Genomic DNA, 25,965 nt, shown 5'->3' with positions numbered 1-25,965 from the left:
AAGAAAAATTGTAATTGTGATTATTTTCAGAGTGTTTACCAGGCATATACTGAAACAAACTACTCAATATCGTTATGAATGTCGGACAAACTTGATGTCTTCTACTAGTGTTACCTGTCAAAAACCTGTCATAACACAATTTAAATAAGAATTATATATAAAATATTTCATTCATTAACGTACTTTCATTTGGTTCGATTATTTGCATTCACAAATGCAGTTTGAGTTAGCTAACAACAGTGAGTGAATTATATAAAGGGGCGATACACCTTGCTCTATTCATATCTGAATTCGGACTACTGAAATATAATTTCGGTTACAATAAGCAAAACAAGCCTGGGTTGCCGTCGCTTTCCTCAAATGTGTGTTAGCGCCTCGTGTGAGGTGTCGGGTGACTCTCGTGGCTGGCAACATTGGTGCGACTCATCCGCCGCGATCAAGACTCTGATCGCCAGTTGATAAAACCAGTAGACTCCAGCTACCACAGCACTTGCTAACAATAATATACCGAGCAAAATTGCCGATTTGTTTGCGACTGCGACACTGAGGTTAAGTTTCTCGTCACTCAGACGATGAATGTAAGGAAGGCTCCGGGTCGCGACTGCTGATGTTTAGTAACGGGGATGCCGCTTCTGCCGGGTACCGATTTTGCACGTTCATTCGATTGAAGGTGACAAGGCTTGTCCCATCTATTATCATCGCAACGCACTCGTCATAGCTAGGCATTCCGCTGCAATAATTTATGATGATGATTCGGTTGTCCATTATGTTGACAAGGGCGAGGTGACGCGGCTGCGTTTGACAATGTGCCATGGAGACCTTGCGTGCAATGGATCCTTACGGACTGCTTGCAGAATGTGGCAGTTGCTGTTTGTGAACAAATTGATACAGCTAAAATTGCCGTGGAGGTGAAGTACGAAACCATTGAAGGCGACTGAGAAAATGTTTTTCTCTCTGTGTTGCTTGCTTACTATAGGGAACTGAATTACGAAAGTTATTACGTTGTTCTCATGTTCTACTTTAATATTAGATACTTTCAAAATGTCTGTTATGCGTCCTGTAAATTCGTTAGTGAGAATATTCATGAAATCAAAGTGATCAATTATTGTTGGATTTATTTCATTTAAATTTTTCTAAGGTAAAAGTAAGCATAATTGTCCTATTTCTGTTCTGTTCACCATTTTGTAGCGTGTGCTGGGTCTAAAAAAATTTGGCCTGTATCCGCCTGCTTTATGAGGATTTGAGAATTTTGTTTACTGTGTCGGTCAGTTGGTTAATCTTTTCTTGCCCTATGGAATTAATTTGAAATTTATGTCCAGAGTGCCCGCTACAACCTTAAGGGTTGTTCCTAAGAAGTCAAGACTTCTCACCTTTTGATGCACATCGAAAGCGGACAACATCTCCAGTTTCAACTTCCTTTTAAAGTTTCAAATTAATTTTTTATAATTTCGTTAAAATAAAATTTTGCAATATAACAACTTTCAGTAGCAAATCTAACGAGACTTTTCCAGCATATTTCACATTACGCTTGGCATTCTCATTGTATTCCATCGTGTGAGTTGATAAAACAACATTTTCGATTTGACGGGGGTTTAAAGTAAGATTTTGATAGTTTCGTATAATCTCGTTGCGCACCTTATTTTAAAGAAGATACTAGGGTTAAAGCACAACTACTCTTTTCAGTTATGGTAAATGGTATTCCCGAGTTTACTTTAGAACGACAACCAGCTGGCGTAAATTAAGCTTGATGATTTGCTTTTAACGAAACGTGATAGTGTCCAAACATAACTCGAATGTATAAATTTAGTTTTGCATTCCTAGCTTGCCGCAAATAGCAGAAACACTTCCAGCACATGCGCCAAAACAAGCATAACGGCAAAGAAGATACAGAAAATAATCTGCAGATTGGCAAATTAGGCGGTGTTGGCGGTAAGCCTCTGTAGTTTTGTTATTACATGGCTGGTCGTTCACCGGTAAATTGTTTCTCATTCACCACGTTCTGATGACCACTCGCATTCTCCCATAATGTTTTTCATCCTGTTGCGACATTGTGTGATCTGCCATTGTATCGCACGGTATGTAACATGTCGAAGATGGGCTTCTCTCTTGGGTGCTCAGAACCAAGCGTTTTGGTGTGATGGTTTCATCGTCTTTGGTTTGACACGAACGTGGTTTTCCGTTATTTATAAATTGAACTTCACATTAGTTGCTCAAAAGCTCTTCATCCGTAGGGTTCATTTCTGGGTAGATGAAAATATGACCTTCTTGAACTCGTTTAATACAATACTCTCGAATGCCTTGTTTTGTCTTTTCCCGAGTTGATTATACGGGAAGTAGATTACCGGCTGGTGACGTTGCGATCACTCACATGCATATGACTCCCCAGCTTAAGCACGGCTTGAACAGAAATCAATGGGGTGGTATGTAGGATGCTCCCCGGGTCCTGTTGGCGCCCATAAGGGAGCACAACTTATGTGCTTGCAGATCGATGATGCTATGTTTCTAGCCTGCGCACAGATCGTATCTGGCGTAGGCATTTCAGTGGTACTGTTCATCGGTTGTGGCTGTCTTAAGTGAACTTGTCGTAGACGCTTGCTTCCAAAGACGATTCCCAGACTAGCTAGCGAGACTCTGGTAGCCAGTCTTGAGATCTCGTACTGTGTGTTGTAGCTGTCACATCTGTTATGTTTATGTCATGCCTTGTTAACACTTCCCTCAGTCACGACCAGCTAACGTCGTTACAGGTGTTGGTAGCGCTGTACCCAATGCTATACCAAGAATTGCACTCCCAAAATCCTCCTGGATTTTTATACCCTGAACTCATTAAAAATGGGTATAAGGGTATATTGTATTTGTGCAAAATCCAAATGTGTGTAACAGGCAGAAGGAAGTATCTCCGACCCCATAAAGTATATATATTCTTCATCAGCATCAATAGCCGAGTCGATCTAGCCATGCCCGTCTGTCTGTCCGTCCGTCCGTCCGTATATATGCACGCAAGGATCTCAGAACCTTTATGAGCTAGAGACTTGAAATTTTAGATGTAGGTGCTCCTTGTGCCTGCGTGCCTGCGCATAAATTATTTCGGTTCCCATCAATCGCTAAAAATCGTTATCGATATCCTGTTTTTTGGGCAATTTCGGTAAATAATAAGAGCTAGTCACCAAACTTGTCATATAGCTTCTAAAATAGAATAAATATATGCATTTGATGTTGGAAGAAGAGGGTTCAGGGTATCCCCTAGTCGGGAGCTTCCGACTAGAACCTCTTGTTTTTAAGTGATATACTTCATTGTCGGCTTACATGTAATTGCTTTTCAATTTGTTCTACAGAACGTTATGCCAAGTGCAGGCGGATGACTATTTATCATAAAAGAATGCACTCGAAAACGAGCTCGAGCTTGAACGCGAGCTATGAATGAAATCGTATTGGTATCCGTTACCACAGTAAACTTAAACTTATTAGGAAGCAATTCGATGGCCCGTATCTCTTATTTATAACCCAAGTATGTGTTGATTTCCATTACCTGCGACAAACCAAATGTTCTGCAATTTTCGGCTTTGAAACGTAGTTTCGACATTATCGACAGCTCTCGGCAGTAACCATAGCATTTTTGCATTGTAAATATATATTGACTTCTACTGAAAGAAAAATTGTAATTGTGATTATTTTCAGAGTGTTTACCAGGTATATACTGAAACAAACTACTCAATATCGTTATGAATGTCGGACAAACTTGATGTCTTCTACTAGTGTTACCTGTCAAAAACCTGTCATAACACAATTTAAGTAAGAATTATATATAAAATATTTCATTCATAAACGTACTTTCATTTGGTTCGATTATTTGCATTCACAAATGCATTTTGTGTTAGCTAATAACAGTGAGTGAATTATATAAAGGGGCGATACACCTTGCTCTATTCATATCTGAATTCGGACTACTGAAATATAATTTCGGTTACAATAAGCAAAACAAGCCTGGGTTGCCGTCGCTTTCCTCAAATGTGTGTTAGCGCCTCGTGTGAGGTGTCGGGTGACTCTCGTGGCTGGCAACATTGGTGCGACACATCCGCCGCGATCAAGACTCTGATCGCCAGTTGATGAAACCAGTAGACTCCAGCTACCACAGCACTTGCTAACAATAATATACCGAGCAAAATTGCCGATTTGTTTGCGACTGCGACACTGAGGTTAAGTTTCTCGTCACTCAGACGATGAATGTAAGGAAGGCTCCGGGTCGCGACTGCTGATGTTTAGTAACGGGGATGCCGCTTCTGCCGGGTACCGATTTTGCACGTTCATTTGATTGAAGGTGACAAGGCTTGTCCCATCTATTATCATCGCAGCGCACTCGTCATAGCAAGGTATTCCGCTGCAATAATTTATGATGATGATTCGGTTGTCCATTATGTTGACAGGGCCGAGGTGACTCGACTGCGTTTGACAATGAGCCATGGAGACCTTGCGTGCAATGGATCCTTACGGACTGCTTGCAGAATGTGGCAGTTGCTGTTTGTGAACAAATTGATACAGCTAAAATTGCCGTGGAGGTGAAGTACGAAACCATTGAAGGCGACTGAGAAAATGTTTATCTTTCTGTGTTGCTTGCTTACTATAGGGAACTGAATTACGAAAGTTATTACGTTGTTCTCATGTTCTACTTTAATATTAGATACTTTCAAAATGTCTGTTATGCGTCCTGTAAATTCGTTAGTGAGAATATTCAAGTGATCAATTTTTGTTGGATTTATTTCATTTAAATTTTTCTAAGGTAAAAGTAAGCATAATTATCCTATTTCTGTTCTGTTCACCATTTTGTAGCGTGTGCTGGGTCTCAAAATTTGGCCTGTATCCGCCTGCTTTTGAGGATTTGAGAATTTTGTTTACTGTGTCGGTCAGTTGGTTAATCTTTTCTTGCACTATGGAATTCATTTGAAATTTATGTTCAGAGTGCCCGCTACAACCTCAAGGGCTGTTCCTAAGAAGTCAAGACTTCTCACCTTTTGATGCACATCGAAAGCGGACAACATCTCCAGTGTCAACTTCCTTTTAATGTTTCAAATTAATATTTTATAATTTCAAAAATAAAATTTTGCAATATAACAACTTTCAATAGCAAATCTAGCATATTCCAGCATATTTCACATTACGCTTAGCATTCTCATTGTATTCCATCGTGTGAGTTGATAAAACAACATTTTCGATTTGACGGGGGTTTAAAGTAAGATTTTGATAGTTTCGTATAATCTCGTTGCGCACCTTATTTTAAAGAAGATACTAGGGTTAAAGCACAACTACTCTTTTCAGTTATGGTAAATGGTATTCCCGAGCTTACTTTAGAACGACAACCAGCTGGCGTAAATTAAGCCAGATGAATTGTTATTAACATGCGCCAAAACAAGTATAACGGCAAAGAAGATACAGAAAATAATCTGCAGAATGGCAAATTAGGCGGTGTTGGCGGTAAGCCTCTGTAGTTTTGGCATTACATGGCTGGTCGTAGTGGTAAATTGTTTCTCGTACACCACGTTTTGATGACCACTTGCCTTCTCCGATAATGTTCTTCATCCTGTTGCGACATTGTGTGATCTGCCATTGTTTCGCACGGTATGTAACATGTCGAAGATGGGCTTCTCTCTTGGGTGCTCAGAATCAAGCGGTTTGGTGTGATGGTTTCATCGTCTTTGGTTTGACACGAACGTGGTTTTCCGTTATTTATAAATTGAACTTCACATTAGGTGCTCAAAAGCTCTGCATCCGTAGGGTTCATTTCTGGGTAGATGAAAATATGACCTTATTGAACTCGTTTAATACAATACACTCGAATGCCTTGTTTTGTCTTTTCCCGAGTTGATTATACTGGAAGTAGATTACCGGCTGGTGACGTTGCGAACACTCACTTGCATATGACTCCCCAGCTTACGCACGGGTTGAACAGAAATCAAAGGGGTGGTATGTATGATGCTCCCCGGGTCCTGTTGGCGCCCATAAGGGAGCACAACTTATGTGCTTGCAAGTCGATGATGCTATGTTTCTAGCCTGCGCACAGATCGTATCTGGCGTAGGCATTTCAGTGGTACTGTTCATCGGCTGTGGCTGTCTTAAGTGAACTCGTCGTAGCCGCTTGCTTCCAAAGACGAGTCCCAGCCTAGCTAGCGAGACTCTGGTAGCCAATCTTGAGGTCTCGTACTGTGTGTTGTAGCTGTCACGTCTGTTATGTTTGTCATTCCTTGTTAACACTTCCCTGAGTCACGAGCAGCTAACGTCGTTAGAGGAGTTGGTAGCGCTGTACCCAATGCTATACCAAGAATTGCACTCCCAAAATCCTCCTGGATTTGTATACCCTGAACCCATTAAATATGGGTATAAGGGTATATTGTATTTGTGCAAAATCCAAATGTGTGTAACAGGCAGAACGAAGTATCTCTGACCCCATAAAGTATATATATTCTTGATCAGCATCAATAGCCGAGTCGATCTAGCCATGTCCGTCTGTCTGTCCGTCCGTCCGTCTGTATGTATGAACGCAAGGATCTCAGAACCTTTATGAGCTAGAGACTTGAAATTAGAAAATTAGATGAAGGTGCTCCTTGTGCCTGCGCAGATCGAGTTTGTTTCCGATAATCGATCAATTAGTCCGGTTCCCACCAATCGATAAAATCGTTATCGATATCCTGATTTTTGTCAATTTTGGTAGATAATAAGAGCTAGTCACCAAACTTGTCATATAGCTTCTAAAATAGAAAATATATATGCTTTTGATGTTGGAAGAAGAGGGTTCAGGGTATCCCCTTGTCGGGAGCTCCCGACTAGAACCTCTTGTGTTTAAGTGATATACTTCATTGTCGGTTTACATGTAATTGCTTTTCAATTTGTTCTACAGAACGTTATGCCAAGTGCAGGCGGATGACTATTTATCATAAAAGAATATACTGAAAACTAAGTAGTGCAATTCGAAGTCGAGCTCGAACGCGAGCTATGAATGAAATCGTATTGATATCCGTTACCACAGTAAACTTAAACTAATTAGGAAGCGATTCGATGGCCCGTATCTCTTATTTATAACGCAAGTATGTGTTGATTTCCATTACCTGCGACGAACCAAATGTTCTGCAATTTTCGGCTTTGAAACGTAGTTTCGACATTATCGACAGCTTTCGGCAGCAACCAAAGCATTTTTGCATTGTAAATATATATTGACTTTTACTAAAAGAAAAATTATAATTGTGATTATTTTCAGAAAGTTTCTACCAGGCATATACTGAAACAAACTACTCAATATCGGTATAAATGTCGGACAAATTTGTTGCCTTCTATTGGTGTTACCTGTCAAAAAACCTGTCATAACACAATTTAAGTAAGAATTATATATAAATTAATTCATTTATAAAGGTACTTTCATTTGGTTCGATTATTTGCATTCACAAATGCAGTTTGTGTTAGCTAACAACAGTGAGTAAAATATATAAAGGGGCGATACACCTTGCTCTATCCATATCTGAATTCAGACTACTGAAATATAACTTCGGTTATAATAAGCAAAACAAGCCTGGGTTGCCGTCGCTTTCCTCAAATGTGTGTTAGCGCCTCGTGTGAGGTGTCGGGTGACTCTCGTGGCTGGCAACATTGGTGCGACTCATCCGCCGCGATCAAGACTCTGATCGCCAGTTGATAAAACCAGTAGACTCCAGCTACCACAGCACTTGCTAACAATAATATACCGAGCAAAATTGCCGATTTGTTTGCGACTGCGACACTGAGGTTAAGTTTCTCGTCACTCAGACGATGAACGTAAGGAAGGCTCCGGGTCGCGACTGCTGATGTTTAGTAACGGGGATGCCGCTTCTGCCGGGTACCGATTTTGCACGTTCATTTGATTGAAGGTGACAAGGCTTGTCCCATCTATTATCATCGCAACGCACTCGTCATAGCTAGGCATTCCGCTGCAATAATTTATGATGATGATTCGGTTGTCCATTATGTTGACAAGGGCGAGGTGACGCGGCTGCGTTTGACAATGTGCCATGGAGACCTTGCGTGCAATGGATCCTTACGGACTGCTTGCAGAATGTGGCAGTTGCTGTTTGTGAACAAATTGATACAGCTAAAATTGCCGTGGAGGTGAAGTACGAAACCATTGAAGGCGACTGAGAAAATGTTTTTCTCTCTGTGTTGCTTGCTTACTATAGGGAACTGAATTACGAAAGTTATTACGTTGTTCTCATGTTCTACTTTAATATTAGATACTTTCAAAATGTCTGTTATGCGTCCTGTAAATTCGTTAGTGAGAATATTCATGAAATCAAAGTGATCAATTATTGTTGGATTTATTTCATTTAAATTTTTCTAAGGTAAAAGTAAGCATAATTGTCCTATTTCTGTTCTGTTCACCATTTTGTAGCGTGTGCTGGGTCTAAAAAAATTTGGCCTGTATCCGCCTGCTTTATGAGGATTTGAGAATTTTGTTTACTGTGTCGGTCAGTTGGTTAATCTTTTCTTGCCCTATGGAATTAATTTGAAATTTATGTCCAGAGTGCCCGCTACAACCTTAAGGGTTGTTCCTAAGAAGTCAAGACTTCTCACCTTTTGATGCACATCGAAAGCGGACAACATCTCCAGTTTCAACTTCCTTTTAAAGTTTCAAATTAATTTTTTATAATTTCGTTAAAATAAAATTTTGCAGTATAACAACTTTCAGTAGCAAATCTAACGAGACTTTTCCAGCATATTTCACATTACGCTTGGCATTCTCATTGTATTCCATCGTGTGAGTTGATAAAACAACATTTTCGATTTGACGGGGGTTTAAAGTAAGATTTTGATAGTTTCGTATAATCTCGTTGCGCACCTTATTTTAAAGAAGATACTAGGGTTAAAGCACAACTACTCTTTTCAGTTATGGTAAATGGTATTCCCGAGTTTACTTTAGAACGACAACCAGCTGGCGTAAATTAAGCTTGATGATTTGCTTTTAACGAAACGTGATAGTGTCCAAACATAACTCGAATGTATAAATTTAGTTTTGCATTCCTAGCTTACCGCAAATAGCAGAAACACTTCCAGCACATGCGCCAAAATAAGCATAACGGCAAAGAAGATACAGAAAATAATCTGCAGATTGGCAAATTAGGCGGTGTTGGCGGTAAGCCTCTGTAGTTTTGTTATTACATGGCTGGTCGTTCAGCGGTAAATTGTTTCTCATTCACCACGTTCTGATGACCACTCGCATTCTCCCATAATGTTTTTCATCCTGTTGCGACATTGTGTGATCTGCCATTGTATCGCACGGTATGTAACATGTCGAAGATGGGCTTCTCTCTTGGGTGCTCAGAACCAAGCGTTTTGGTGTGATGGTTTCATCGTCTTTGGTTTGACACGAACGTGGTTTTCCGTTATTTATAAATTGAACTTCACATTAGTTGCTCAAAAGCTCTTCATCCGGTGGGTTCATTTCTGGGTAGATGAAAATATGACCTTCTTGAACTCGTTTAATACAATACTCTCGAATGCCTTGTTTTGTCTTTTCCCGAGTTGATTATACGGGAAGTAGATTACCGGCTGGTGACGTTGCGATCACTCACATGCATATGACTCCCCAGCTTAAGCACGGCTTGAACAGAAATCAATGGGGTGGTATGTAGGATGCTCCCCGGGTCCTGTTGGCGCCCATAAGGGAGCACAACTTATGTGCTTGCAGATCGATGATGCTATGTTTCTAGCCTGCGCACAGATCGTATCTGGCGTAGGCATTTCAGTGGTACTGTTCATCGGTTGTGGCTGTCTTAAGTGAACTTGTCGTAGACGCTTGCTTCCAAAGACGATTCCCAGACTAGCTAGCGAGACTCTGGTAGCCAGTCTTGAGATCTCGTACTGTGTGTTGTAGCTGTCACATCTGTTATGTTTATGTCATGCCTTGTTAACACTTCCCTCAGTCACGACCAGCTAACGTCGTTACAGGAGTTGGTAGCGCTGTACCCAATGCTATACCAAGAATTGCACTCCCAAAATCCTCCTGGATTTGTATACCCTGAACCCATTAAAAATGGGCATAAGGGTATATTGTATTTGTGCAAAGTCCTAGCGAGACTCTGGTAGCCAGTCTGGAGGTCTCGTACTGTGTGTTGTAGCTGTCACATCTGTTATGTTTATGTCATGCCTTGTTAACACTTCCCTCAGTCACGACCAGCTAACGTCGTTACAGGTGTTGGTAGCGCTGTACCCAATGCTATACCAAGAATTGCACTCCCAAAATCCTCCTGGATTTTTATACCCTGAACTCATTAAAAATGGGTATAAGGGTATATTGTATTTGTGCAAAATCCAAATGTGTGTAACAGGCAGAAGGAAGTATCTCCGACCCCATAAAGTATATATATTCTTCATCAGCATCAATAGCCGAGTCGATCTAGCCATGCCCGTCTGTCTGTCCGTCCGTCCGTCCGTATATATGCACGCAAGGATCTCAGAACCTTTATGAGCTAGAGACTTGAAATTTTAGATGTAGGTGCTCCTTGTGCCTGCGCAGATCGAAATTGTTTCCGATAATCGATAAATTATTTCGGTTCCCATCAATCGCTAAAAATCGTTATCGATATCCTGTTTTTTGGGCAATTTCGGTAAATAATAAGAGCTAGTCACCAAACTTGTCATATAGCTTCTAAAATAGAATAAATATATGCATTTGATGTTGGAAGAAGAGGGTTCAGGGTATCCCCTAGTCGGGAGCTTCCGACTAGAACCTCTTGTTTTTAAGTGATATACTTCATTGTCGGCTTACATGTAATTGCTTTTCAATTTGTTCTACAGAACGTTATGCCAAGTGCAGGCGGATGACTATTTATCATAAAAGAATGCACTCGAAAACGAGCTCGAGCTTGAACGCGAGCTATGAATGAAATCGTATTGGTATCCGTTACCACAGTAAACTTAAACTTATTAGGAAGCAATTCGATGGCCCGTATCTCTTATTTATAACGCAAGTATGTGTTGATTTCCATTACCTGCGACAAACCAAATGTTCTGCAATTTTCGGCTTTGAAACGTAGTTTCGACATTATCGACAGCTCTCGGCAGTAACCATAGCATTTTTGCATTGTAAATATATATTGACTTCTACTGAAAGAAAAATTGTAATTGTGATTATTTTCAGAGTGTTTACCAGGTATATACTGAAACAAACTACTCAATATCGTTATGAATGTCGGACAAACTTGATGTCTTCTACTAGTGTTACCTGTCAAAAACCTGTCATAACACAATTTAAGTAAGAATTATATATAAAATATTTCATTCATAAACGTACTTTCATTTGGTTCGATTATTTGCATTCGCAAATGCAGTTTGTGTTAGCTAACAACAGTGAGTGAATTATATAAAGGGGCGATACACCTTGCTCTATTCATATCTGAATTCGGACTACTGAAATATAATTTCGGTTACAATAAGCAAAACAAGCCTGGGTTGCCGTCGCTTTCCTCAAATGTGTGTTAGCGCCTCGTGTGAGGTGTCGGGTGACTCTCGTGGCTGGCAACATTGGTGCGACACATCCGCCGCGATCAAGACTCTGATCGCCAGTTGATGAAACCAGTAGACTCCAGCTACCACAGCACTTGCTAACAATAATATACCGAGCAAAATTGCCGATTTGTTTGCGACTGCGACACTGAGGTTAAGTTTCTCGTCACTCAGACGATGAATGTAAGGAAGGCTCCGGGTCGCTCCGGGGATGCCGCTTCTGCCGGGTACCGATTTTGCACGTTCATTTGATTGAAGGTGACAAGGCTTGTCCCATCTATTATCATCGCAACGCACTCGTCATAGCTAGGCATTCCGCTGCAATAATTTATGATGATGATTCGGTTGTCCATTATGTTGACAAGGGCGAGGTGACGCGGCTGCGTTTGACAATGTGCCATGGAGACCTTGCGTGCAATGGATCCTTACGGACTGCTTGCAGAATGTGGCAGTTGCTGTTTGTGAACAAATTGATACAGCTAAAATTGCCGTGGAGGTGAAGTACGAAACCATTGAAGGCGACTGAGAAAATGTTTATCTTTCTGTGTTGCTTGCTTACTATAGGGAACTGAATTACGAAAGTTATTACGTTGTTCTCATGTTCTACTTTAATATTAGATACTTTCAAAATGTCTGTTATGCGTCCTGTAAATTCGTTAGTGAGAATATTCAAGTGATCAATTTTTGTTGGATTTATTTCATTTAAATTTTTCTAAGGTAAAAGTAAGCATAATTGTCCTATTTCTGTTCTGTTCACCATTTTGTAGCGTGTGCTGGGTCTCAAAATTTGGCCTGTATCCGCCTGCTTTTGAGGATTTGAGAATTTTGTTTACTGTGTCGGTCAGTTGGTTAATCTTTTCTTGCACTATGGAATTCATTTGAAATTTATGTTTAGAGTGCCCGCTACAACCTCAAGGGCTGTTCCTAAGAAGTCAAGACTTCTCACCTTTTGATGCACATCGAAAGCGGACAACATCTCCAGTGTCAACTTCCTTTTAATGTTTCAAATTAATATTTTATAATTTCAAAAATAAAATTTTGCAATATAACAACTTTCAATACCAAATCTAGCATATTCCAGCATATTTCACATTACGCTTAGCATTCTCATTGTATTCCATTGTGTGAGTTGATAAAACAACATTTTCGATTTGACGGGTGCTTAAAGTAAGATTTTGATAGTTTCGTATAATCTCGTTGCGCACCTTATTTTAAAGAAGATACTAGGGTTAAAGCACAACTACTCTTTTCAGTTATGGTAAATGGTATTCCCGAGCTTACTTTAGAACGACAACCAGCTGGCGTAAATTAAGCCAGATGAATTGTTATTAACATGCGCCAAAACAAGTATAACGGCAAAGAAGATACAGAAAATAATCTGCAGAATGGCAAATTAGGCGGTGTTGGCGGTAAGCCTCTGTAGTTTTGGCATTACATGGCTGGTCGTAGTGGTAAATTGTTTCTCGTACACCACGTTTTGATGACCACTTGCCTTCTCCGATAATGTTCTTCATCCTGTTGCGACATTGTGTGATCTGCCATTGTTTCGCACGGTATGTAACATGTCGAAGATGGGCTTCTCTCTTGGGTGCTCAGAATCAAGCGGTTTGGTGTGATGGTTTCATCGTCTTTGGTTTGACACGAACGTGGTTTTCCGTTATTTATAAATTGAACTTCACATTAGGTGCTCAAAAGCTCTGCATCCGTAGGGTTCATTTCTGGGTAGATGAAAATATGACCTTATTGAACTCGTTTAATACAATACACTCGAATGCCTTGTTTTGTCTTTTCCCGAGTTGATTATACGGGAAGTAGATTACCGGCTGGTGACGTTGCGAACACTCACTTGCATATGACTCCCCAGCTTACGCACGGGTTGAACAGAAATCAAAGGGGTGGTATGTATGATGCTCCCCGGGTCCTGTTGGCGCCCATAAGGGAGCACAACTTATGTGCTTGCAAGTCGATGATGCTATGTTTCTAGCCTGCGCACAGATCGTATCTGGCGTAGGCATTTCAGTGGTACTGTTCATCGGCTGTGGCTGTCTTAAGTGAACTCGTCGTAGACGCTTGCTTCCAAAGACGAGTCCCAGCCTAGCTAGCGAGACTCTGGTAGCCAATCTTGAGGTCTCGTACTGTGTGTTGTAGCTGTCACGTCTGTTATGTTTGTCATTCCTTGTTAACACTTCCCTGAGTCACGAGCAGCTAACGTCGTTAGAGGAGTTGGTAGCGCTGTACCCAATGCTATACCAAGAATTGCACTCCCAAAATCCTCCTGGATTTGTATACCCTGAACCCATTAAATATGGGTATAAGGGTATATTGTATTTGTGCAAAATCCAAATGTGTGTAACAGGCAGAACGAAGTATCTCTGACCCCATAAAGTATATATATTCTTGATCAGCATCAATAGCCGAGTCGATCTAGCCATGTCCGTCTGTCTGTCCGTCCGTCCGTCTGTATGTATGAACGCAAGGATCTCAGAACCTTTATGAGCTAGAGACTTGAAATTGGAAAATTAGATGAAGGTGCTCCTTGTGCCTGCGCAGATCGAGTTTGTTTCCGATAATCGATCAATTAGTCCGGTTCCCACCAATCGATAAAATCGTTATCGATATCCTGATTTTTGTCAATTTTGGTAGATAATAAGAGCTAGTCACCAAACTTGTCATATAGCTTCTAAAATAGAAAATATATATGCTTTTGATGTTGGAAGAAGAGGGTTCAGGGTATCCCCTTGTCGGGAGCTCCCGACTAGAACCTCTTGTGTTTAAGTGATATACTTCATTGTCGGTTTACATGTAATTGCTTTTCAATTTGTTCTACAGAACGTTATGCCAAGTGCAGGCGGATGACTATTTATCATAAAAGAATATACTGAAAACTAAGTAGTGCAATTCGAAGTCGAGCTCGAACGCGAGCTTCATTCATAGCGTATTGATATCCGTTACCTAAGTAAACTTAAACTAATTAGGAAGCGATTCGATGGCCCGTATCTCTTATTTATAACGCAAGTATGTGTTGATTTCCATTACCTGCGACGAACCAAATGTTCTGCAATTTTTGGCTTTGAAACGTAGTTTCGACATTATCGACAGCTTTCGGCAGTAACCAAAGCATTTTTGCATTGTAAATATATATTGACTTTTACTGAAAGAAAAATTATAATTGTGATTATTTTCAGAAAGTTTCTACCAGGCATATACTGAAACAAACTACTCAATATCGGTATAAATGTCGGACAAATTTGTTGCCTTCTATTGGTGTTACCTGTCAAAAAACCTGTCATAACACAATTTAAGTAAGAATTATATATAAATTAATTCATTTATAAAGGTACTTTCATTTGGTTCGATTATTTGCATTCACAAATGCAGTTTGTGTTAGCTAACAACAGTGAGTAAAATATATAAAGGGGCGATACACCTTGCTCTATCCATATCTGAATTCAGACTACTGAAATATAACTTCGGTTACAATAAGCAAAACCAGCCTGGGTTGCCGTAGCTTTCCTCAAGTTTGTGTTAGCGCCTCGTGTGAAGTGTCGTGTGACTCTCGTGGCTGGCAACATTGGTGCGACACATCCGCCGCGTTCAAGACTCTGATCGCCGGCTGATGAAACCAATAGACTCCAGCTCCCACAGCACTTGCTAACAATAATATACCGAGCAAAATTGCCGATTTGTTTGCGACTGCGTTACTGAGGTTAAGTTTCTCGTCACTCGGACGATGAATGTAAGGAAGGCTCCGGGTCGTGACTGCTGAAGTTTAGTAACGGGGATGCCGCTTCTGCCGGGTACCGATTTTGCACGTTCATTCGATTGAAGGTGACAAGGTTTGTCCCATCTATTATCATCGCAGCGCACTCGTCATAGCTAGGTATTCCGCTGCAATAATTTATGATGTGATGATTCACACAACTACTCTTTTCAGTTATGGTAAATGGTATTCCCGAGCTTACTTTAGAACGACAACCAGCTGGCGTAAATTAAGCCTGATGAATTGTTATTAACGAAGCGTGATAGTGTGCAAACATAGCTCGAATGTATAAATTTAGTTTTGCATTCCTAGCTTACCGCAAGTAGCAGAAACACTTCCAGCACATGCGCCAAAGCAAGTATACCGGCAAAGATACAGAAAATAATCTGCAGAATGGCAAATTAGGCGGTGTTGGCGGAAAGCCTCTGTAGTTTTGGCATTACATGGCTGGTATGTAACATGTCGAAGATGGGCTTCTTTCTTGGGTGCTCAGAACCAAGCGGTTTGGTGTGATGGTTTCATCGTCTTTGGTTTGACACGAACGTGGTTTTCCGTTATTTATAAATTGAACTTCACATTAGGTGTTCAAAAAATCTGCATCCGTAGGGTTCATTTCCGGGTAGATGAAAATATGACCTTCTTGAACTCGTTTAATACAATACACTCGAATGGCTTGTTTTGTCTTTTCCCGAGTTGATTATACGGGAAGTAGATTACCGGCTGGTGACGTTGCGATCCCCAGCTTACGCACGGCTTGAACAGAAACAAAGGGGCGGTATGTAGGATGCTCCCCGGGTCCTGTTGGCGCCCATAAGGGAGCACAACTTATGTGCTTGCAAGTCGATAATGCTATGTTTCTAGCCTGCGCACAGATCGTATCTGGCGTAGGCTTTTCAGTGGTACTGTTCATCGGTTGTGGCTGTCTTAAGTGAACTCGTCGTAGACGCTTGCTTCCAAAGACGAGTCCCAGCCTAGCTAGCGAGACTCTGGTAGCCAGTCTTGAGATCTCGTACTGTGTGTTGTAGCTGTCACATCTGTTATGTTTATGTCATGCATTGTTAACACTTCCCTCAGTTACGACCAGCTAACGTCGTTACAGGAGTTGGTAGCGCTGTACCCAATGCTATACCAAGAATTGCACTCCCAAAATCCTGCTGCAAGGATTTTTATACCCTGAACCCGTTAAAAATGTGTATAAGGATAAATTGTATTTGTGCAAAATCCAGATGTATGTAACAGGCAGAAGGAAGTATCTACGACCCCATAAAGTATATATATTCTTGATCAGCATCAATAGCCGAGTCGATCTAGCCATGTCCGTCTGTGTCTGTCTGTCCGTCCGTCCGTATGTATGAACGCAAGGCTCTCAGAACCTTAATGAGCTAGAGACTTGAAATTTTAGATGTAGGTGCTCCTTGTTCCTGCGCAGATCGTATTTGTTTCCGATAATCGATAAATTAGTCCGTTTCCCACCAATGGATAAAAATAGTTATCGATGTGCTGTTTTTTGGGCAATTTTGGTAAAAAATAGTCACCAAACTTGTCATATAGCTTCTAAAATAGAAAATATATATGCTTTTGATGTTGGAAGAAGAGGGTTCAGGGTATCCCCTTGTCGGGAGCTCCCGACTAGAACCTCTTGTGTTTAAGTGATATACTTCATTGTCGGTTTACATGTAATTGCTTTTCAATTTGTTCTACAGAACGTTATGCCAAGTGCAGGCGGATGACTATTTATCATAAAAGAATATACTGAAAACTAAGTAGTGTAATTCAAAGTCGAGCCTGAACGCGAGCTATGAATGAAATCGTATTGGTATCCGTTACCACAGTAAACTTAAACTTATTAGGAAGCAGTTCGATAGCCCATATCTCTTATTTGTAACGCAATAATGTGTTGATTTCCATTACCTGCGACAAACCAATTGTTCTGCAATTTTCGGCTTTGAAACGTAGTTTCGCCATTATCGACAGTTTTCGGCAGTAACCATAGCATTTTTGCATTGTAAATATATCTTGACTTTTACTGAAAGAAAAATTGTTATTGTGATTATTTTCAGAAAGTTTTTACCAGGCCTATACTGAAACAAACTACTTAATATCGTTATAAATATCGGACAAATTTGATGTCTTCTACTAGTGTTACCTGTCAAAAAGCTGTCATAACACAATTTAAGTAAGAATTATATATAAAATATTTCAGTCATAAACGTACTTTCATTTGGTTCGATTATTTGCATTCACAAATGCAGTTTGAGTTAGCTAACAACAGTGAGTGAATTGTATAATGGGGTGATACACCTTGCTCTATTCATATCTGAATTCGGACTACTAAATATAACTTTGGTTACAATAAGCAAAACAAGCCTGGGTTGCCGTCGCTTTCCTCAAATGTGTGTTAGCGCCTCGTGAGAGGTGTCGGGTGACTCTCGTGGCTGGCAACATTGTTGCGACACATCCGCCGCGATTAAGACTCTGATCGCCAGCTGATGAAACCAGTAGACTCCAGCTCCCACAGCACTTGCTAACAATAATATTCCGAACAAAATTGCCGATTTGTTTGCGACAGCGACACTGAGGTTAAGTTTCTTATCACTCAGACGATGAATGTAAGGAAGGCTCCGGGTCGTGACTGCTGATGTTTAGTAACGGGGATGCCGCTTCTGCCGGGTACCGATTTTGCACGTTCATTTGATTGAAGTATTGTGTGCCATGTACAGCGGCATGGGACGTGAAGGTGACAAAATTTGTCCCATCTATTATCAACGCAGCGCACTCGTCATAGCTAGGTACTCCGCTGCAATAGTTCATGATGATGATTCCGTTGTCCATTATGTTGACAGGGGCGAGGTGACTCGGCTGCGGTTGACAATGAGCCATGGAGACCTTGCGTGCAATGGATCCTTACGGACTGCTTGCAGAATGTGGCAGTTGCTTTTTGTTAACAAATTGATACATCTAAAATTGCCGTGGAGGTGAAGTACGAAACCATTGAAGGCGACTGAGAAAATGTTTATCTCTCTGTGTTGCTTGCTTACTATAGGGAACTGAATTACGAAAGTTATTACGTTGTTCTCATGTTATACTTTAATATTAGATACTTTCAAAATGTCTGTTATGCGTCCTGTAAATTCGTTAGAGAGAATATTAATGATTTCAAAGTGGTCAATTATTGTTGGATTTATTTCATTTAAATTTTTCTAAAGTTAAAGTAAGCATAATTGTCCTATTTCTGTTATGTTCACCATTTTGTAGCGGGTGCTGGGTCTAAAAAAATTTGGCCTGTGTTCGCCTGCTTTTGAGGATTTGAGAATTTTGTTTACTGTGTCAGTCAGTTGGTTAATCTTTTCTTGCACTATGGAATTAATTTGAAATTTATGTCCAGAGTGCCCGCTACAACCTTAAGGGCTGTTCCTAAGAAGTCAAGACTTCTCACCTTTTAATGCACATCGAGCGCGGACAACATCTCCAGTGTCAACTTCCTTTTAATGTTTCAAATTAATATTTTATAATTTCAAAAATAAAATGTTGCAATATAACAACTTTCAGTAGCAAATCTAGCATATTCCAGCATATTTCACATTACGCTTAGCATTCTCATTGTATTCGGGTGTATTGACAGGTGCTTAAAGTAAGATTTTGATAGTTTCGTATAATCTCGTTGCGCACCTTATTTTAAAGAAGATACTAGGGTTAAGGCACAACTACTCTTTTCAGTTATGGTAAATGGTATTCCCGAGCTTACTTTAGAACGACAACCAGCTGGCGTAAGCCTGATGAATTGTTATTAACGAAGCGTGATAGTGTGCAAACATAACTCGAATGTATAAATTTAGTTTTGCATTCCTAGCTTACCGCAAGTAGCAGAAACACTTCCAGCACATGCGCCGAAACAAGTATAACGGCAAGGAAGACATCGTCTTTGGTTTGACAATAACGTGGTTTTCTGTTATTTATAAAGTGAACTTCATATTAGGTGCTCAAAATCTCTGCATCCGTAGGGTTCATTTCTGGGTAGATGAAAATATGACCTTCTTGAACTCGTTTAATACAATACACTTGAATGCCTTGTTTTGTCTTTTCCCGAGTTGATTATACGGGAAGTAGATTACCGGCTGGTGACGTTGTGATCACTCACATGCATATGACTCCCCAGCTTACGCACGGCTTGAACAGAAATCAAAAGGGTGGTATGTATGATGCTCCCCAGAGACGAGTCCCAGACTAGCTACCGAGACTCTGGTAGCCAGTCTTGAGGTCACGTACTGTGTATTGTAGCCGTCACGTCTGTTATGTTTATGTCATGCCTTGTTAACACTTCCCGCAGTGACGACCAACTAACATCGTAACAGGAGTTGGTAGCGCTGCACCCAATACTATACCAAGAATTGCACTCCCAAAATCCTGCTGCAAAGATTTTTATACCCTGAACCCATTAAAAATGGGTACAAGAGTATATTGTATTTGTGCAAAATCCAAATGTATGTAACGGGCAGAAAGAACTATCTCCGACCCTATAAAGTGTATATATTCTTGATCAACATCAATAGCCGAGTCGATCTAGCCATGTCCGTCCGTCTGTCTGTCTGTCCGTCCGTCCGTATGTATGAACGCAAGGATCTCAAAACCTTTATGAGCTAGACTTGAAATTTTAGATGTAGGTGCTCCTTGTACCTGCGCAGATCGAGTTTGTTTCCGATAATCGATAAATTAGTCCGTTTCCCAGCAATCGATAAAAATCGTTATCGATATGGTATTTTTTGGGCAATTTTGGTAAATAATAAAAGCTAGAGTCACCAAACTTGTCATATAGCTTCTAAAATAGAATATATAGGGAGGGTTCAGGGTATCCCCTAGTCGGGAGCTCCCCACTAGAACCTTTTGTTTTTAAGTGATATACTTTATTGTCGGTTTACATGTAATTGCTTTTAATTTGTTCTACAGATTATTATGCCAAGTGCACGCGGATGACTATTTATCATAAAAGAATACACTCGAAAACTAAGTAGTGTAATTCAAGTCGAGATTGAACGTGAGCTATGAATGAAATCGTATTGGTATCCGTTACCAAATTAAACTTAAACTTATTAGGAAGCAATTCGATGGCCCGTATCTCTTATTTGTAACGCAAGTATGTGTTGCTTACCTGCGACAAACCAAATGTTCTGCAATTTTCGGCTTTGAAAAGTAGTTTCGACATTATCGGCAGCTTTCGGCAGTAACCATAGCATTTTTGCATTGTAAATATATTTTTACTTTTACTGAAAGAAAAATTGTAATTGTGATTATTTTCAGAAAGTTTTTACCAGGCCTATACTGAAACAAACTACTTAATATCGTTATAAATGTCGGACAAATTTGATGTCTTCTACTAGTGTTACCTGTCAAAGACCTGTCATAACACAATTTAAGTAAGAATTATATATAAAATATTTCATTTATAAACGTACTTTCATTTGATTCGATTATTTGCATTCACAAATGCGGTTTGAGTTAGCTAACAACAGTGAGTGAATTGTATAATGGGGTGATACACCTTGCTCTATTCATATCTGAATTCGGACTACTGAAATATAACTTTGGTAACAATAAGCAAAACAAGCCTGGGTTGCCGTCGCTTTCCTCAAATGTGTGTAAGCGCCTCGTGTGAGGTGTCGGGTGACTCTCGTGGCTGGCAATATTGTTGCGACACATCCGCCGCGTTTAAGACTCTGATCGCCAGCTGATGAAACCAGTAGACTCCAGCTCCCACAGCACTTGCTAACAATAATATTCCGAGCAAAATTGCCGATTTGTTTGCGACAGCGACACTGAGGTTAAGTTTCTCGTCACTCAGACGATAAATGTAGGGAAGGCTGAGCACCGGGTCGTGACTGCTGATGTTTAGTAACAGGGGTGCCGCTTCTGCCGGGTACCGATTTTGCACGTTCATTCGATTGAAGTATCGTGTGTCATGTACAGCGGCATGGGACGTGAAGGTGACAGGGTTTGTCCCATCTATTATCATCGCAGCGCACTCGTCACAGTTAGGTATTCCGCTGCGATAGTTTATGATGATGATTTGGTTGTCTATTATGTTGACAGGGGCATGAGCCATGGAGACTTTGCGTGCAATGGATCCTTTCGGACTGCTTGCAGAATTTGGCAGTTGCTTGTGAACAAATTGATACAGTTAAAATTGCCGTGGAGAACGGAACCATTGCTTGCTTATTTTCGGGAACTGAATTATGAAAGTTATTACATTGTTCTTATGTTATACTTTAATATAAGATACTTTCAACATGTCGGTTATGCGTCTTGTAAATTCGCTGGTGGGAATATTCATTAAATCAAAGTGATCAATTATTGTATGGATTTATTTCATTTACATTTTTCTAAGGTTAAAGTAAGAATAACTGTCCCTGTTGCTGTTCTGTTCATCATTCTGTAGCGTGTGCTGGGTTTCAAAAATATGGCCTGTATCAGCCTGCTTATCTCTGGAGGATTTGAGAATTTTGTTTCCTGTGTCGGTCAGTTGGTTAATCTTTTCTTGCACTTTGAAAGAAGAACTTAGAAGTTCACGTCCAGAGTGCCCTCGATAACCTTAAGGGCTGTTCCTAACATGTTAACACTTCTCACATATTGATGGTGCACATCGAGAGCGAACAACATGTTCAGTACATGTCCAGTTTCAACTTCCAGCAATTTCCTCTTATGGGAATGTGGAAATAGTCCCGTTAGTTTCATAGTCTCTTTAGTCATTGTTGGACTCAACCGTCCGTAATTGGTATGTAGTGCATGTGCGTCACCCGTTCTGTCATCATGATCATGATTGAAAGTTTAATAAATGTAATTCTCAAAATTTGAAAACTGGTAATATTAAAGGGTAATGAAAATTTGTTTCCTTTTTTAAAAACGTCGATGGAGGTTGTCCTTGTGGACTACCCTTCCCTCAATGAGATCCGTTGCCTCCAAGTCCGCTTCAACCTTTTTTCGACACTCAAAGACGATAGTTAGTTCCCCCATCTGTGGATTGTCTTTACCAGGATCTCTCACCTACTCCCACCTACTACAAAGACTCTGTTTTGGCGATTTAGGTTAGCCCGGCGTTCTGCTGAATTTGGGCCCCGACTAACTTCGCGGGTACCTTCAGGCGAAGAGAGATACCCGTAGACCTCTCATCAAACACTGAATGGATTGATCTATTACACTCGATAGTGGCCTGCAGGATAAGGTCGACGGTGTTAACCATACCCGTTTGAACCTGCCCATTAGACGTGCTAAAAAGGGGAGTTGCGTTTAGCACGCTTTAGCCATAATTATTTAATAGCTGAGACCTAATGGTCTCCGAATTGAATGTTAGCTCATTGTCGCAATACACCAGCTTCGCCAACGGGGAAATGTTCATTAGCACCAGCAGGGATGGTCGAGACTTCTATTATTCGAGATGCGATAAGCATGACCACCGTAAGCTTTGAGAATTTGTCTACTCAAGTAAGGAAGAATTGTTTGTCTGTGGAAAAAATGTCAATATGTAACACTTCTACGGTTTGTAAGGGGACTGACGTACGGCCGAGTTCCTCTTTTTTCGGTTGTCTATCGTAGTTTGCTCTTGTGCAAATCTTTCAATTCAAGACAACCAGTTAGCCAATTTGTTCATTTTAGGGAAATAGTATTCCGACAAAGGACGTGTTTCACATTCTCCTGGGCCGCCCCATGTGCTTTTTTGTGATAATACTTTCTCTTCTGCCACTGAAAACGCCGGCAACGAAATGTTTGCAATACCAAAACTTCGTAGTATGAAAGGCCCTTTCTAACTCGTGTGGTATATTATTCAAAGCTGGAAGAGTACAGTGGAATGTATATTAGCCACGTTTGGGGTAATGACGGCCTTTATTGTTGTACAATGGCCGTCCCTATTGATGACAAGTATATAAGCTTGAGTTACCGACTGTACCATACAGGGTATATATGATTCGGTTTCACCCGCTAAACCGCCGAAAAACGGCGGCGGCAGCACAGCATTGTGACACTATGTTGCTATGCTGACCTAGCACTTTAACAGGATGTTGGTTGCGACAGTTCTCGTGCAAGACACTTAAACTGTTGCAATGGAAATTTTTCAGGTACATGTTGCTAGCTTTTAAGAAAACCATTCTATACATTTAGCTTTATTGAAGCTCGAACAATAAAGAGATATTCAGTTCAGTTTATTGAATTCTTATTTCATTAACATCAAATCAACATATATGTATAATTAAGTTTTACACGTTAAGTTACCATAAAAAACCATATTTCAATTTATTATTTGCACTAACGGCTACTTTTGTTGAGTACATTCAGATTTGCTTCCCGAATATGAACTGATTTATCTAACTGTTGCGGTCGCTTAGCAAACTTCGCTTTGAGAGAGCTTGAATCAAAATTGAGTGAAGTTTGAGCTGCGTCAGCAATTATGCGTGGGATAGTGCTCTGATGAAAACATTGACAGTGGCGTGATATTTAGGGTGAATTGTTTATGTCTACCAAGGAGGACAGTTTGATCTTGACCAATGTCGATGTTATCACCAGGCTCTTTGTTTACAATATTAGAAATGTTTATACTTATGCTTATGTTTATGTGCTAAGCTATGTTAAAGGGTGGGTGCGACTATGGATATGTCACTCCCCCAACCATTAGAAAATTGCCTGTCCTCAGGTGTTTCAGTTTGGATATAGTGTAACATTTTCTTTTACATTTGGTGTATCTCCTATTATTGTAGGCGTTTCTTCTACTTTGGGTTTTTTATATTTATACCCTGAACCCATAAAAAATGGATATAAGGGTATATTGTATTTGTGCAAAATCCAAATGTATGTAACAGGCAGACGGAAGCATCTACGACCACATAAAGTATATATAATCTTGATCAGCACTAATAGCCGAGTCGATCTAGCCATGTCCGTCTGTCCGTCCGTCCGTCCGTCCGTATGTATGAACGCAAGGATCTCAGAACCTATAAGAGCTAGATGTAGGTGCTCCTAGTTCCCGCGCAGATCAAGTTCATTTCCGATAATCGATATCCACATCCTTTTTTTTTTTTAGCAAATTGGGTAAATAATAAGAGCTAGAGCCACCAAACATGATATGTTGCTTCTAGAATATTATAGATATTTCAAGTATCTTTCATTTCATACCTATCGCCACCTCCCCGCTACCACCCCAGAGCTATAAATCAAGTAAATAACCCAACTTTTATTGCCAACCAATTTAAACCACAATTTAAATGCAATTGACTTTTTCAGAATACACAAATATTCTATGGTACAATAAGATATACTGTAGAAAATTTCATAAAGATCGGTTAAGAAAAACCAAAGTTATATGCAACTGCGCAATTGAATGGGGCAGTAGATTTAAGAATTTCTGTATACATGTACACACACACATTCATGCGCGTCTGCTTCGCATTCTAACAGCATGGTTATTGTATCTTTTTTTTGTAATGTTATTTAAGTTCCTTTTTTTTATCATAAGTACTTAATTGTTGGTGTGGCTGCAGAGTAGAGGCATAGCAGGTGGTGCGGTCTGTCGCGTTCGAGCCCTACCGGGGAAAGTGTTATTTTTTTTGTTTGCTGGTGTGGCTGTTGAGTAGAGTCGACAGCATGTAATGCGTTCAGTTGCGAGTTCGAGCCCTGCCAAGGGAACTTTTTTTTTATTAATTTATTTGGTGTTGGAATAAGCGGGTTCAGGGTATCCCCTAGTCGGGAGCTCCCGACTAGAACATCTTACTTGTTTTTTTTTTGCTGGTGTGGCTGTTGAGTAGAGTTGACAGCAAGGGGACATCTCCGACCCCATAAAGTAAATATATTCTTAATCTGCATCAACAGCTGAGTCGATATAGCCATGTCCGTCTGTCTGTTTTTATGCGAACTAGTCCTTCAGTTTTAAAGCTATCTTAATGAAACTTAGCAGAACTCCACCTTTCTATTGCACGCAGCACATATGTGAAAACCAGCTGGATCGGACCACTATATCATATAGCTGCCATAGGAACGATCGGTCGAAAATTAAGTTTTTGTATGAAAAAACGTTTTGTTTATCAAGATATCTTGACCAAACTCGGCATTTATTAGTTTTACTATGCTCCTCATATATATGCAATATCCTATTAAGATCGGACCACTATATCATATAGCTGCCATAAGAACAATCGGTCGAAAATTGAGTTTTTGTATGAAAAAGCATTTTGTTTTACATGATATCTTCACCAAACTCGGCATTTATTAGTTTTACCAAGCTCCTCATATATGTGCGAAATTCCTTTTAAGATCGGATCACTATATCATATAGCTGCCATAGGAACGATTGGACGAATATTAAGTTTTTGTACGAAAAAACATTTTGTTTTTTAAGATATCTTGACCAAACTCGGCATTTATTGGTTTTACCAAGCTCCTCATATATATGCAAGATCCTGTTAAGATCGGACCACTATATCATATAGCTGCCATAGGAACGATCTGTCGAAAATTAAGTTTTTGTATGAAAAAACATTTTGTTTTTTAAGATATCTTGACCAAACTCGGCATTTATTAGTTTTACTATGCTCCTCATATATATGCAAAATCCTATTTAGATTGGACCACTATATCATATAGCTGCCATAGGAACGATCGGTCGAAAATTAAGTTTTATGAAAATCATTTTGCTTATCAAGATATCTTGA

General features: G+C 40.1%; 1 protein-coding gene across 44 annotated transcripts in view; it reads left to right on the top strand.

Moving 5' to 3' along the window:
* Positions 1 to 25,965, top strand: part of Ranbp16 (Ran-binding protein 16) — a 230,827-nt gene that overhangs the window by 103,478 nt on the left and 101,384 nt on the right. For 15 of the 44 annotated variants that reach the window (XR_011417219.1, XR_011417183.1, XR_011417205.1 and 12 more), the window contains 3 exons: positions 7,244 to 14,819; positions 17,338 to 20,517; positions 20,573 to 20,688. The exons of 1 other annotated variant lie outside the window; for it this stretch is intronic. Coding sequence is in view for 1 of the 43 variants with exons in the window: in XM_032433193.2 (XP_032289084.1) it covers positions 7,244 to 7,293 (50 nt within the window). In the remaining 42 variants the exon portion in view is untranslated. Of the gene's footprint in view, positions 1 to 30; positions 3,621 to 3,675; positions 3,790 to 6,886; positions 7,189 to 7,243; positions 14,858 to 17,337; positions 20,518 to 20,572; positions 20,689 to 25,965 lie in introns of those variants that run through there. 28 more of the 44 variants (XR_011417220.1, XR_011417221.1, XR_011417199.1 and 25 more) reach the window with 21 other exon arrangements.

This window comes from Drosophila virilis, unplaced genomic scaffold, assembly GCF_030788295.1.
Source record: "Drosophila virilis strain 15010-1051.87 unplaced genomic scaffold, Dvir_AGI_RSII-ME tig00001479, whole genome shotgun sequence".
Classification (NCBI taxonomy): Eukaryota; Metazoa; Arthropoda; class Insecta; order Diptera; family Drosophilidae; genus Drosophila; species Drosophila virilis.
This window is presented reverse-complemented; position numbering and strand designations above follow the sequence as displayed.